The 13,566-nt window shown below is 34.4% G+C and overlaps 2 protein-coding genes and 1 pseudogene across 3 annotated transcripts; 1 reads left to right on the forward strand and 2 right to left on the reverse strand.

The window, feature by feature from the left end:
* The first annotated feature begins 1,425 nt into the window (after positions 1-1,425).
* LOC120178440 (damage-control phosphatase At2g17340-like) lies at positions 1,426-5,519 on the forward strand. Its single transcript, XM_039184284.1, has 12 exons — positions 1,426-1,733; positions 2,126-2,191; positions 2,410-2,476; positions 2,583-2,651; positions 3,014-3,154; positions 3,619-3,747; positions 3,862-3,948; positions 4,206-4,280; positions 4,379-4,456; positions 4,552-4,629; positions 5,161-5,223; positions 5,311-5,519. The coding sequence occupies exons 1-12, from the start codon at positions 1,564-1,566 to the stop codon at positions 5,392-5,394; spliced, it is 1,107 nt and encodes a 368-aa protein (XP_039040215.1). The 5' UTR covers positions 1,426-1,563; the 3' UTR covers positions 5,395-5,519.
* Positions 5,520-6,923: 1,404 nt separating this feature from the next.
* On the reverse strand, positions 6,924-8,248 carry LOC120178739 (annotated as a pseudogene).
* A 304-nt stretch (positions 8,249-8,552) lies between these two features.
* Positions 8,553-12,338, reverse strand: LOC120178727 (calcium-dependent protein kinase 5). Of its 2 annotated transcripts, none has more exons than XM_039184522.1 (9): positions 12,238-12,338; positions 11,183-11,960; positions 10,753-10,896; positions 10,507-10,659; positions 10,238-10,353; positions 9,779-9,946; positions 9,162-9,386; positions 8,706-8,854; positions 8,553-8,622 (listed from the first exon to the last, which is right to left on the reverse strand). In XM_039184522.1, the coding sequence occupies exons 2-8, from the start codon at positions 11,895-11,897 to the stop codon at positions 8,732-8,734; spliced, it is 1,644 nt and encodes a 547-aa protein (XP_039040453.1). In that variant the 5' UTR covers positions 11,898-11,960; positions 12,238-12,338; the 3' UTR covers positions 8,553-8,622; positions 8,706-8,731. The 2 variants fall into 2 exon arrangements, with proteins under 2 accessions (XP_039040453.1, XP_039040462.1); XM_039184531.1 differs by having other exon boundaries at positions 11,183-11,801; positions 12,238-12,305.
* Between the last annotated feature and the right edge of the window lie 1,228 nt (positions 12,339-13,566).

Genomic DNA, 13,566 nt, shown 5'->3' on the forward strand with positions numbered 1-13,566 from the left:
TATGTAAAATTAATATTAATTAAAATTAAAATAATACATGATATATTTAAATAATAAAATAATAAATTATTGTTGAATTTTTATATAAATAATTTTTATTTAAATATATTATCGATGAATTTTTATATAAATAATTTTATTTAAATATTTAGAATTTTACTTTTTAAAAAATATAGAACATGGTCAATTTGGTAAAATATACATTCCAATAATCTTTTATTTCTTCAATCAAACATTGTAATCTTACATTACTGCCAAACAAACCAAACGCAATAATGTAACATTCACAGTAATGTGTTAGGCAATGTTACATTCCGATAATCCTATTCCCGGAGGTAATCTTACATTCTGTGAACCAAACGCACCCTAAGAGATTGGGGAGAATGACATTCCCGGTAATAATGCCCCAAAATGCCACTGCTGGGAATAACTTATTACCCCTTACTGAGAATCTTTGCAATCCAAACATGGATATCACATTCTGAAAAAAACTTTCCACCCGGTAATCTCACAATCCTTCATCCAAACGCACCCTAAAAAGCGGGGTAAAATCCTTTTGATAGAGAGAGAATTTTTTTCCTTTGGCTTAATACCAAAATAAGTGCTCAAATTATATCGTTTTTGTCAAATAGGTGTCTAAACTATTTTTTGACCCATCTAGGTATCTAATGTTATAAACGTTACCATTTTATATACCCGAGACATCAAAGACATTAATTTTACCTTCAAGTGAAATGTGTCACACTCTGGTACTTTTGAAATTTATTTTTTAAAATAAAAATATTATGATATTTATAAAAAACACTAACTTTTCTTATATTATAAAACAACCCCAAAATCCCAAATCCTAACCTTAATCTGTAGTCTCCTCCCTTTTCGGTCACGACCACCGCTACCGACGTAGTCCCTGTCATTCTCCTAGTCATACGCAATCGTAGTTGCCATCGATTTGTCGTCAGAGTCGCGTGGGATTGCGATTTTCATCCTAGTATTCATAGAGTATAAAACGTTGATTCCTTGTCAATCGACCATCGATCGATTACAATTTCATGGGGGTTTTAGTCATCGGGGGAGGTGAGGTCGAGTAGAGTTTCGCCAACAACAAAGGGCAGAGGGCAACGTGGGTTTAAGGGTTCAAATGAAGGTTTTTAAAGTTTTGGGGTTATTTTAAAATTTTTATGTTTTATTTTCTAAAAATATATATATAATTTTAATTTTCTTAATTACAAATAAATTTTTTAAAATTATCAAGTTGTGATATATTGACGGTTCAGACACCTAAAATGAACATGTTTATAATCGAGAAGAGTTAAAAAATAGTTTTGACATAATAGAAAAAAATGTATAGTTTGGGCAGTTATTTTGTATTAAGCCTTTCCCTTTTTGGATATCTATAGTGGTAGAAGAACCGCAAATAGATGGTGTTTAGGTGTTGAAGTTGCTGGTTCTACTTTGATCACAAGAAGAGAGAATACGAAGAAAAATTCAGACCGAGCTTTGGGAGTGGAGGTTGTTTTATTTGCGTCTCCTCTCAGTTTCTGTATCTAATATTCCGGTCAAGGAATGGAGAGCGATTCAGAGATGGTGCCATTTCCCTTGCTGACGACTCCCATCAAATCAAACTACAGGCCATGCACCATTCCCTACAGATTCCCTTCCGATAACCCTCGAAAGCCTACCCCTACTGAAATTGCCTGGATCGGTCTCTTCCGCAATTCCATCCCCTCCTTCAAGTATTCCTCTCTCTTTTATTTTAATTTCTGTTCTTTGTATATCTGGAAAAAATGGGTAATTTGAGGTTCTTCCATTAAGTTCTTTGGTTCTAATGATTGTTCTTTTAATATCTGCTATTATTTGATGATTTTTACGGTGCTTTTAATACATGGTTTATATTTGAGGTTTTCCCATGAAGTTTTTCTGCTCTAATTATTGTTCTTTTGTGTCTGTATGCTTAACTGGTGATTTTTTTTTTTTTTGCTTTTCAAAATTGTTAATCAGATTGCTTTGCTTTTAGTTAGGAGGTAATGGTAAATTAAAAGAATAAGCCTGGTTGTTTTTAATTAAAAAATGGTTTACTATCTGTGTTTTCCGGAAGAATTTGCTCTTTACTTTCAGTTTATTGCAGGAAGAGAGCCGAAAGTGATACTATTGTGGCTGATGCTCCAGCTAGAGCTGAGAAATTTGCTCAAAGGTATTGGGTCTTTCTTGTGCTTCTTTTTTCATATGATTATTTTGTTTCAAATGTTCATTTTGGTTTCACCTATGAACATTTTCTATAGGCAAATTTCAATGACCCCTCCATCGAAAGCATGTCTAATTGGTTGCTCATTAGTCATAAGCATCTACAACTGTTTCCTTCAGTATTTCTTATCACATTTCTGTGCCTTTGTTTGGTTAATGTTGTGGAAGGTACACTGATATACTTGACGACATGAAGAAACATCCCGAAAGCCATGGTGGACCTCCTGATTGTATTGTAAGTCGGAGTTTTAGAACTAATTTCTCTATTACTTAATGGATTTCGGAATGGTTGTTCTTGGAGATATGCATGCGGTCCTCATGGTAGTTTTGCGGTTTTGTAGCTTCTCTGCCGACTTCGTGAACAGGTTCTTAGAGAATTGGGATTTAGAGACATATTCAAGAAAGCGAAAGTGAGTATTGAAATTTATGCTACAGGTTCTTATAATGTTAAAAACTGTTGTTTTATATGCGAGCAGTCTGAACTCCAATTTTATAACTTTCTAATTTTGACGAGTGAAAATATATCACATTGTATGGACTATACTGGTGATTTTATTTCCCTTAATGAAATGATTTTTTTTCAAGGAATGAAAAAAAATGAACATTTTGGTTGAAGGTAGGGATTGCAATGTAATCATTTTGCAATCTGTCCAACTTGCAATGTAAGAAAAGGTGGAGAGTAGTGGAGGTGTCCGGTGTTAAGCATCGAGGTATATAATTGCCAGTGTTGTATGCTTTTCCATTTATTTGTTAACACTGTTATTTGGAATAGGATGAAGAGAATGGCAAAGCTATTTCCCTATTTCCGGAGGTAGTTCGTCTTAATGATAATATTGAAGATGGAGGGAAGCGCCTGGAGAATCTAGTTAGAGGAATATTTGCTGGAAACATATTTGATCTTGGTTCTGCTCAGGTAGTTTCTAAATCTATGCGATATTCATCTCATGCATCATCACTATTGTTAAAAGTATTTACACTTAAATAAGTGGCAGTTCGTATTTGTTGTTGTAGTTACAAACTACGACATTTAGTACACGTTTCCACAAGGCATTTTTTAATTCCTATTATCTGAGATAAGCACCTTGAATCTTAATTGTCATGCACTCTAAAATGATTCCTTTGTTACATTTACCACTTGGATCAGCGTTCTTTTTAATTTTTGCTGGTTCTCATGATCATCTCTGCCGATGGATGAACTATCATTGACAAGTGAAAAGCCTCTCATATTTCGATTATGCTTTAACATGTTCCTCGCTTTCTGGTGGAGACAATTTCTGAGATATTAATATTCCTTTTGAATAGAAGCACGCCATGATAGGATAACTTTTGCGGTGGTACTTTCTTTTTGTTTGTGCTATTTTCTCTTACTTTTGGAAGCTTGCTGAGGTTTTCTCAAGGGACGGGATGACCTTCTTGGCTACTTGTCAAAATCTTGTTCCTCGTCCTTGGGTCATTGATGACTTTGACACTTTTAAAGCAAAATGGAACACGAAATCTTGGAAAAAGGCAAGTCAACCTAATGCATAATTAAGACATCAACGCTCACTTCTTCACTAAAATTAAAAGTTGATGATTCTGTATGTATTTTATTTCCAACTTTTCTTTTTATTTCAATTGCAGACAATCATTTTTGTCGATAACTCTGGCGCAGATGTGATCTTGGGTATTTTTCCATTTGCGAGAGAGTTGCTAAAACGTGGGACCCAGGTTTGCAATTAAAATCAGAAAACATTTTCATGTACTTCTTTAATTTATGTATATGTTAAATAAGTTTGTGGCGTGTGTATTTTATTGGTTTCAACAACTTTAAGGCCTGTCATATTTATATATATATAAATAACTTAAATCCTGGCACATTTGTGTTCGTTATTTCATATGGTAGGCAACAGATTGAACCGTGATCGATAAGAATTAGTGAAAAGATCTAATAGAATTATGTTTATATTTTCTTCCTCTTTGCTCAGGTTGTCTTGCCAGCTAATGACTTGCCTTCCATCAACGATATAACTTATCCCGAATTGGTTGAAATTATATCGAAGGTGATGGAAAGGAAAACAGTTATAGATAATTATCATTATATTTCCTTTATTCTCTTTTTTTTGGGCTGTCTCTAATATATTAAATGCTTATTTACCAGTTGAAGGATGAAAGTGGTAACCTTATTGGTGTTGATGCTAAAAATCTTTTGATTGCCAATTCTGGTAATGATTTGCCGGTAAGATATAATTATACTATTTTTCCAAATGCATCCAAACCCGATAAAGAATTTACATTTAGTCGATGAAGTGATGACTTCTTCTGTTTTTGTAGGTTATTGATCTTACGAGAGTATCACAGGAGCTCGCCTACCTGTCGAGTGACGCAGACCTAGTTATTTTGGAAGGCATGGTAGGTTTTTTCATAATCCAGCAGATTTCCAGTTTTTATTTATGTTTGGCCTTAGGACTTTGAGAATGTGACAAGAACCCAAAGCAAATCCAAGCTATTCGAATAGGTAGCTATGGGAGGCTGATGAATTAGCTAAGAAGGGGATTGGTTAACTTTAGGATTGGGTGTGGTGGTAATTAGCTTTAATGGTTGTGTTTGTATTGTTATCTGATCGGTAGTTTGTAATCTTGGGGTTTTTTTAACCTCTTTATTAATAAAACTTGAGGTACTCTCTTCCTCCTTTCGCTTTTTGTCGTGAAGCCTACTCGGTTTCTGGGAAATCTGAAGGGGTTTTTATCGAGACCTCCAATTCTTATGAAAAAAAGTAGCTTTGGGTTGTTTATAATTTACTGCTTATAGATTGTGTCGATGTTTATCGATCAACTGACTATGGGTTAGTTTGCTTCCAGGGTTTTATGCTCGGATTTAACACTTTTCGATCAACTGTATGTAACTGACATAGTGGGGTTCTATATGTATATGTTTTTTCAGGGTCGTGGAATAGAGACCAATCTTTATGCTCAGTTCAAGTGTGATTCAGTCAAGATTGGAATGGTAAAGTTTTCACTTCCATCTGCATTGCTTTTGCAACATTTCATGAACTTGCACAACTTGATGCTGTTTGAACATGTAATTTCACAGGTAAAACATCACGAAGTCGCCCAGTTTCTCGGCGGACGGCTATACGACTGCGTGTTTAAATACAACGAATTTGTTGGGGTTTGAACAGCCAGATGCTCCCAACCACTTAAATCAAACAAATGAAATGTGAGAACCATTTACATGCGCTTCATATTTACTCTGCATATGCATGGAATGCAAACTATTATTTGACGAAACTTGAATACATTCAAGGTAGGGTTAACATATACATGTAATGCAAACTATTATCTGATAAATTTTCTTCCCACATTTTGTTCCATGTTTCTTGAGTTTACGATTTGGATTAACTGGCAATATTAATATTATAAAAATATCAGGAAGTTGTTAATATTTGAACTAATCAATTGCATTATGATAATATATCTGTCAATTTTTTTAACAATTTTTACCTACGGGAGGGGAAGAACATTTTTGCTCCTAATGGGTACATCCACAGCCTAAGGGAGAAGATATATGTCAACCGAGAGCTTTTTAACCATCTGTTTCAGATATTGTTGATTAAATTTATGTCAAATTAACGTTTATAAATTAATTTCAAATTTAGAACCTGGGGTTAGTTTTTCGTCCACTACAATTTACTACAAACTATATGTGAGTTTTACACATTATGGTAAGTAGGGGTGAGTATTGGAATGAGGTGAGTAATTTTTTGAGTTATTTGAATTAGCGAGTTTTATTTTACATCTCAAATTTTATTCAAAAAATTTTCATGACGAGTTGTTCAAGTTTTTGTTTAAATTTAATTGTAAATATTTATAGTATTATGATGCTATTTGATTTCAATTTAAACGATTTTCTATAATTATATATAGTATACATATATATTTATTTATATGTTTTTCATATACAATTTACTTACATTATGCAAAGTTGAGGGATTCGACTTTAACTTAAAAATCAATTTACTAATTATTTAAAAAATTGAGTTATTCAAGTTCTATTTTATAATTCAACTTGAATTTAATTTTTTTTCGAGTTAAGTTTATAAAATTAAGAGTCAAGGAAAAAAATTAATTTTTTTAAATGAGTTGAGTTTTACTCATCCAAATAATGATAATTTATTTATTAATCGATAAAATAATAATGGAATGGATCTTAATCTGTTCGAATGTGTTAAGAACACATATTGGAATAAACTTTTATTTATTTTTTCCATCTACTACTATCAATAGGAATATAATAATCTTTCATCATTACTTATAAGTGTGATTCTTATTATTCATTCATTATTATTCGTTCATTATTTTTCATTCGTTCGTTAGGTGATATTAGTGGTAAAAAAAATGTTCTTTCTATAAGATATGTGCGTATTAATAAGCTTAGAAAAATTTTAAACAGATTATACCTTGTATCGCTCCACACTATTAAAAAAACCATGTAATATATGCAAGTTGGCATACGCTGTCATACTATTTTTGGTTCAAGTAGCAGTGTACGTAGGTATACGTACGTTGCCAATGATTAAAAAGATTTTGAACATATACTATCTTGTAATTATCTTTATATATATAAAAACTTTTTTCAAGCGAAACTGAAATTGTAAACCATTTTTATTAAGCATTGATCAAGGAACATGGCAAATGCAGGCCAACAATCTATGGAGAAGTTCTTAAAAACGATCATGAAATCATATCTTCACTTCTTCGTAGGATATGAAGCCATTTTGTTAATACCACAAAGCCCTTCAGGTTTTCCAGTTTTCATCTTCATCCTTATGTACCCCTTTTCTGCCCATTTCGGTCCCCAGGAGTTCTTCACGATTATGTAATCTTCGTTCTTCCATGTTCCATAGCCAACTGCTGCAACCCCATGATCGAGCTCGGTTCCACACTGACCGTTGAACACTCCCTGCAAATCGAGAGTTCGAGAAAACACCGCCATGTGTTAAATCTCTATGATCTTTTTGCTTGAATATATGAAGAAAAAGAAGCTAAAATTACAAGGTTTTTACCCCACTGTAGAATTGGAAATCTCTGCCGGTAGCTTCGATGGCTACACTGAGTGGTTGGTGAGCCAAGGCTTTCAAGAGACTTTGCTCATCGTTTTCCTGTACATCGTGGTAACCACTGATCGTCACTACATCGGTTTCCTCTTGAATATATAACCAGAGACATCATTTATCAAACAAGCCATTAGTGTATGCATGCATGCATGCATGTATATCCTCCTTGTGTATGTACGGACCTTCTTTTCTTCACAGGTACCTTCTTCCATGAGGTAGGGGTAATCTTCCTCTGTGAAGTCCACCATTGGCAATGATGAACTCAAATGCATAACCCATAAGATCTCCATTGCAGCCTCTGTTGAAAGACGGGTCGCAATCGATGAGTTGTTCGGACAAAGAAGTCAAGTTCCCTGTTACTATCTTGTTTATGCCCTCAACGGCTGCCACGGTCGAAAAAACCCAACAGCTACCTGCAAGCACAATATTCATGCATAATTCAAGTTTTTGAATTGGATATTTGGGTTCAAGGAGGAATCTCTTACCGCAAGAGCCTTGATTCTTGACAGGGGTGACAGCAGCTTTCTTTCTCCAATCAACAGAGTTTGGCAAATCAATGAAATCTCTGTAAGTGAAGTCTCCAGGCGATTCTCTTTTTAAAAACCTGTGATTTGAGTCCCAAATACTTGCTCTTGAAGTCTCCAGGAGAAATCGATGGACTCGTAAATTTTTCCATGCTTGGATAACCAGGACTCAAAGAGCTTAGCTCTGGAACTCAAATCCTCTGGTGAATAACCCACTATGGAGAAATCATGAGCCAGAGCTGCAAACATGAAATGGGAAGCCATGAATGGCAGAGAGAAGAGTTTGGAAAGCAAAGAGATGGCCATTTTTGTTTTCGAATAATAAGTCGAGAAGATTCGATGGATGGATGGATTTGATGAAGGCGTTTGGAGGTATATATATATATATATATATATATATATATATATATAGCATATTTAACCTTCATATGTTGCCTTCAAGTGGTTCCTAAGGATACCGAGTCCTTACGATTGGTTCTTTTGATAGACTTGTGTGGCAAGCATTTCTCATTATGTTTTAAGTTTCATCAAAGATCAGATCCCTTCAAAACCCCTCTATTTGCTCATAATTTTTGGTAATTTAATTGCAACATCACACACTCTTCAAGTTCAAAAAACTTATGATTGGCCATACAACATTATAAAACAATAACATCTAAGAAAATGCTCAAAAAACAACTTTCTGCAACCATTTCTTTCATCAGAGGAGCCAAAGCTGATTAAGCTTAGTCCTGGATCTTCTCTCTTCTGCCATTGCTGTACAATCTGCCAACAAGCATAAAAATTACATGCGCAGTCACAGAAAGTTGGCATAAAAGTTATCGAGTTTTCTAACGCTCTTCTTTTACCTGTAAATGATGTGCCTGGCCATAAATTATTGAGCACCCAACACATCTCTCATGCTCATATTCAGACTGTTTCTCATGGTTCGTCTACCGATTCCTGCGTTGCCTTTTTGCATCATGGCAACGAATTCACCGTAGTCGATTCTTCCATCCTGAAATAAAGCAGATGTTGCAGAATGTTGAAACTTAATCAACAAACAGACCCGAAAAGAGGAAAAAGAAAAAAATCTATTCGAAAGAGAGCTTTCTTCCAGAGAGTCCACTACTTTGTTTGATGTAAATTGACATGGTATTATCAACGGCAAGTCGTAGACAAAATTTATGAACTGCAATTCTACATTGCTGTTATCAGTGCCATGCTCAACCATATGAGAAAACAACTATAAATATGAATGAAATAAAATGGCAAGCATGAGCATATTGTAACGAATACAGACATCAAGGTATGAAATGACTTGCATTATTTTGATCGACTTCTCGGATTATATCCTCGAGTAAAACATCTGTCATGTTATGCTCAACACAAGCTTGCTGAAGCTCATCAACCGTAATATAGCCACTTTTATCCTTATCAAAGTACTGGAATGCTGCAACGAGATGTTCCTCCCGCTCTAGTTTATTAAGGTGAACGGTTGCAGCTATAAATTCACCGTAATCGATGGTCCCGCTATTGTCAACATCGGCCTGCGAACATATAAAATAACTTAGATTATTTGGGTTGCAAACTTGCAATTAACATTTACCACATGAATAACATAATAAGAACAGCCCCATAATTGTGCAAAAGTGTATCCGTAAACACAAGTGAAGACGAGCTATCGCAGCCGGCCAAATAAGTCGTTGCAACGTCAACCATTCTACTCCATGCTTATCTGCTAAAATCGCCTTCATGGTAGAACTAAAAAATGATCTAGAGAGGGCACAACTGCTGCATCCGTCACAAACTCAAGAAAAAATATAAACCGACATTTATACCAAAGAAGCAAGAAGCAATACAAGATATACTAAGGAATACAAAGAACAAAAGCTTGAAAATGAAACAAATATTTAGATATCTGCTTCGAAAACAAACTTACTGCATCCATCAGGTCCCTTATCTCTGTATCCTTCAAGGTGGAACCATATCTCCGGAAACCAGCCTTGAGTTCATCAAATGTGATTGCACCGCTGTTATCGGTATCCATAGCTATAAACATTTCTCGCAAACCAGCAATCTCCTCTTCGGAGAGGCTTTCAGCTATTACCTGATAGCACAAAAGGGAAGAATTTTGTACGTCAGAATGAATTCGACAGCCTTAACTCCAAAAGGAGCATGTTTAAAGCCAACATGAAGCTCATGGTTCTGAAGACTGAACTCTGAACATAGCAAGTACAAGGAGCAGCCAGACAGATAAACATTTGAACAAAAATAGGGCATTCCTTGTTTAAGAGACAAACAGCTCGATTCTGCTGTATTGATTGGGTAACAACCCTTCATTGTTTGAAGAAGACGCTGTCTGATATAAGTATCTGTGCATATAAATAGTGTTTCTTACCCGTAAAGCCATCTTCTTTAATTTATTCATTGCCGAGAACTGTTTGAGACGAGAAAGCACAGCCGGATCCAGTGCCCTATCCGGGGCAACCCCATTTTCACAAATCCAAGGATGACCTAAACAACTCCAAAGGAAAATGATATCACAATTTGAACTTCATTTCAGTAACGAGAACGTAAACAAATGCACCAAGGAGGTAACAAACTATACTGACCAACAGAGTGATCTTTTACTCATCAGTTAAGAAAAATTAATATCATATCACATACATAATACTTCATGAGCAGTCAGCCGCTCTGAAGGCCGAGAGCATAACATCTTCTGGATTAGATCCTTCGCGCTATCCGATATTAGGGGCCATGGATCTGAGTCGAAGTCGATATATCCTTTTAACACAGCATCAAATATTCCCTGTTGTGTTTCTAAAGAACATGCAGAGGGAGGTTCAAAAGTATGTTATACATCAAATTATCTGAAATTCCATTCTAATGCAGAACCAAAAATATAGAAAATACCTGCCCAAAATGGTGGTACACCACTAAGCAATATATAGAGTATAACTCCAGCAGTCCATACGTCTGCTTCTGGTCCGTATTGTTTACGGAGAACTTCAGGAGCGACGTAATATGGGCTTCCAACAACATCGGTAAAGACTTCACCTGAAGTAGTAAACAACATTCAAAAAGACATTGGTTTCATTATTAACTAGAGGGGCTGAAATCACTCGGACTCACTAAGGAATGAAATTCACCCATTAAGGAAGTATGCATTAAGTTTAAATGCTAAAGGTTAAGAATCACGTTTAAACAAGATCGACTAATCAACTTACTAAAAGAGGATTAAGTAGGGGACTGAACATGCCATAAAAAGACTATCAAATAATCATTTGGTATGTGTTCCAGTTAAGTAAGTTGCAAAATTAAGGAAGAAAGTCCAATTGATTACCGGGTTTAAAGAAAACCGATAGCCCAAAATCAATGGCCTTGAGCGAGAAATCATCATCCTTGTTAACTAACAAGAAATTCTCAGGCTTCAAATCTCTATGCATGACACCAAGCGAATGGCAAGCCTCAACAACACCAACAATGATTTTAGTCAACTCAGCTGCCTTCCTCTCAGTGTAATGCCCTCTCTGGATAATACGATCGAACAGTTCACCTCCAGAGCAAAGCTCCATCACAATATGCACATACAAAGGATCCTCGTAAGCGCCTTTAATCGTCACGATGTTCTTGTGACCCGCCAAATGGTGCATTATCTGAATCTCCCTCCTCACATCCTCCACATCTTCCTTGCAAATCAACTTTCTTTTCGGTATCGACTTACAAGCATAGTCGATGCCGGTGGAAATCTCGGTACATAAGCAAGTGATCCCAAACTGTCCCTGTCCTAGTTTTTGGCCTAGAGTGTAAAGGTCACTGATATTAGGAGTCTTGTGACCCAAAACATAAGAAGCCTGGTGAACGATGCCTCGTCCCATGGCGTCGGATTTCTTGGTGGGGCTGATGGGAGCCAAAAGGGTATCGTTTTTCGTTGTTTCTTCAGAGAATTCCTGGGAAATAAGCTGTTGAGAAGCGGTAAAATCAGAGGTGGAACAAGTGGTGGTGTTGTAGCCCCGAAAATAATTCCCCTTGAAAGATCCACGACATGTATTGCCCATAAAACAATCAATGTTTCCCCAACAACAGTATTTTCCTCATCCAATTCTATATCATAAATCACACTGGAAAAAGAAGTTTTTTTTTAAAAAAATAAACAAATTTCATTGAATCCAGAAATGGAAACTTCAAACAATAAGAAAATCTCATGCAGAAACCACAAATCTAAGCAGTAAGACATGGATATAGCATGAAACAATACTACCATCAAACCACAGTTAACAAATAAGTTAAAAATCCATCAAAAAGAACAAATCTTCATATGAAATCAGCTTATAAAGGTGCAAATTTATCAACAATAAAAAGAGAAAGAACCCTAAGAGAGGAGACAGAGTAAAGTACCAGCTGCAAGTGGAATGAAGAGAGGAGAAAAATAATGAAATGGCTAAAGTGGCATTAATATATTTCTCCCCGTTGCTTTTGTTCACTCATTTTTTTTTATGGTGTTAGAAAAAGACCATGTTTTTTCTGACAAACATCCATGTGTTTTTCTTAGATATTATGCACTGAAAATAACCCAATTTCCCCTTGTTTCTGCTCAAAGTGGATATAAATCATGTGCTGGTTAAATAAGTATTTAGTTGAAGGGTAAAAAACAAGCAGCAAAGTTGAGTTTGTAGTTTATTGATTGGTCCAACTTTAGTGGGCGATTGTTCTACGACAAGTCTTAAGGTTGTTTTGGTCAAAATCTCACATCCAATTCAATAATCAATAGTATAAAAAAGGCTATATATATATATATATATGTATATATTGATAAATAAATTTCATTTCAAGATTTAGTTTATTATATAATTTTTTGTCTAATTTGTTTTTTGGATTTAAATTTGTGCAAAAATTTAATTTTTCTATTTTAAATATATATTTATTAATTAATTTAAATTAAGAATTAACTTCAAGTATTTATTTGAATAAAAAATAATATTTATATATCAAATTAGTCAAAAATTATATAATAAACTAAATCTTGAAATGAAATTTATTTATCAATATATACATATATATATATATATATATATAGCCTTTTTTATACTATTGATTATTGAATTGGATGTGAGATTTTGACCAAAACAACCTTAAGCCTTGTCGTAGAACAATCGCCCACTAAAGTTGGACCAATCAATAAACTACAAACTCTGCGTTGTGAGTTCACCCAACTCTGATAAATTAAATTAATTAAGAATTAACTTCAAGTATTTATTTGAATAAAAAATTATATTTATATATCTAATTAGTCCTAAAATATTTAGATATCAAACTGTTAAAACTAAATAAGGTACCTAAATTTAGTATTTTTATTTAAATCGGTCCTTAAGTTTAACTTTAATTCATGTAAGTATTTATAATTTTTAGGGTAAACTTCAAGTTTAATACCTCAATTGTCACTTTTGTTCCGTTTTGGTTGTCTAACTATTTTTCGTTTTAAAATTATACACAACGTTATGTTTTGGTTTCATTTTAGCCACCCACCGTTAAAAATTAATGATGATGTTGATGTATCACCATAAGGTAATGTCACATCATCATTGATCCACATAAGCAGTTCTGTTAATTTTTCAACGAGGTTGACCAAAATGAAATCAAAACGTAACATTAGGTATGATTTAAAAAAAAGTAATTGGTTGATGACTAAAATAGAACAAAAGTGATAATCGGAATACTAAATATTGA

Source organism: Hibiscus syriacus, unplaced genomic scaffold (assembly GCF_006381635.1).
Source record: "Hibiscus syriacus cultivar Baekdansim isolate YM2019G1 unplaced genomic scaffold, ASM638163v2 tig00003507_pilon, whole genome shotgun sequence".
Lineage (NCBI taxonomy): Eukaryota > Viridiplantae > Streptophyta > Magnoliopsida > Malvales > Malvaceae > Hibiscus > Hibiscus syriacus.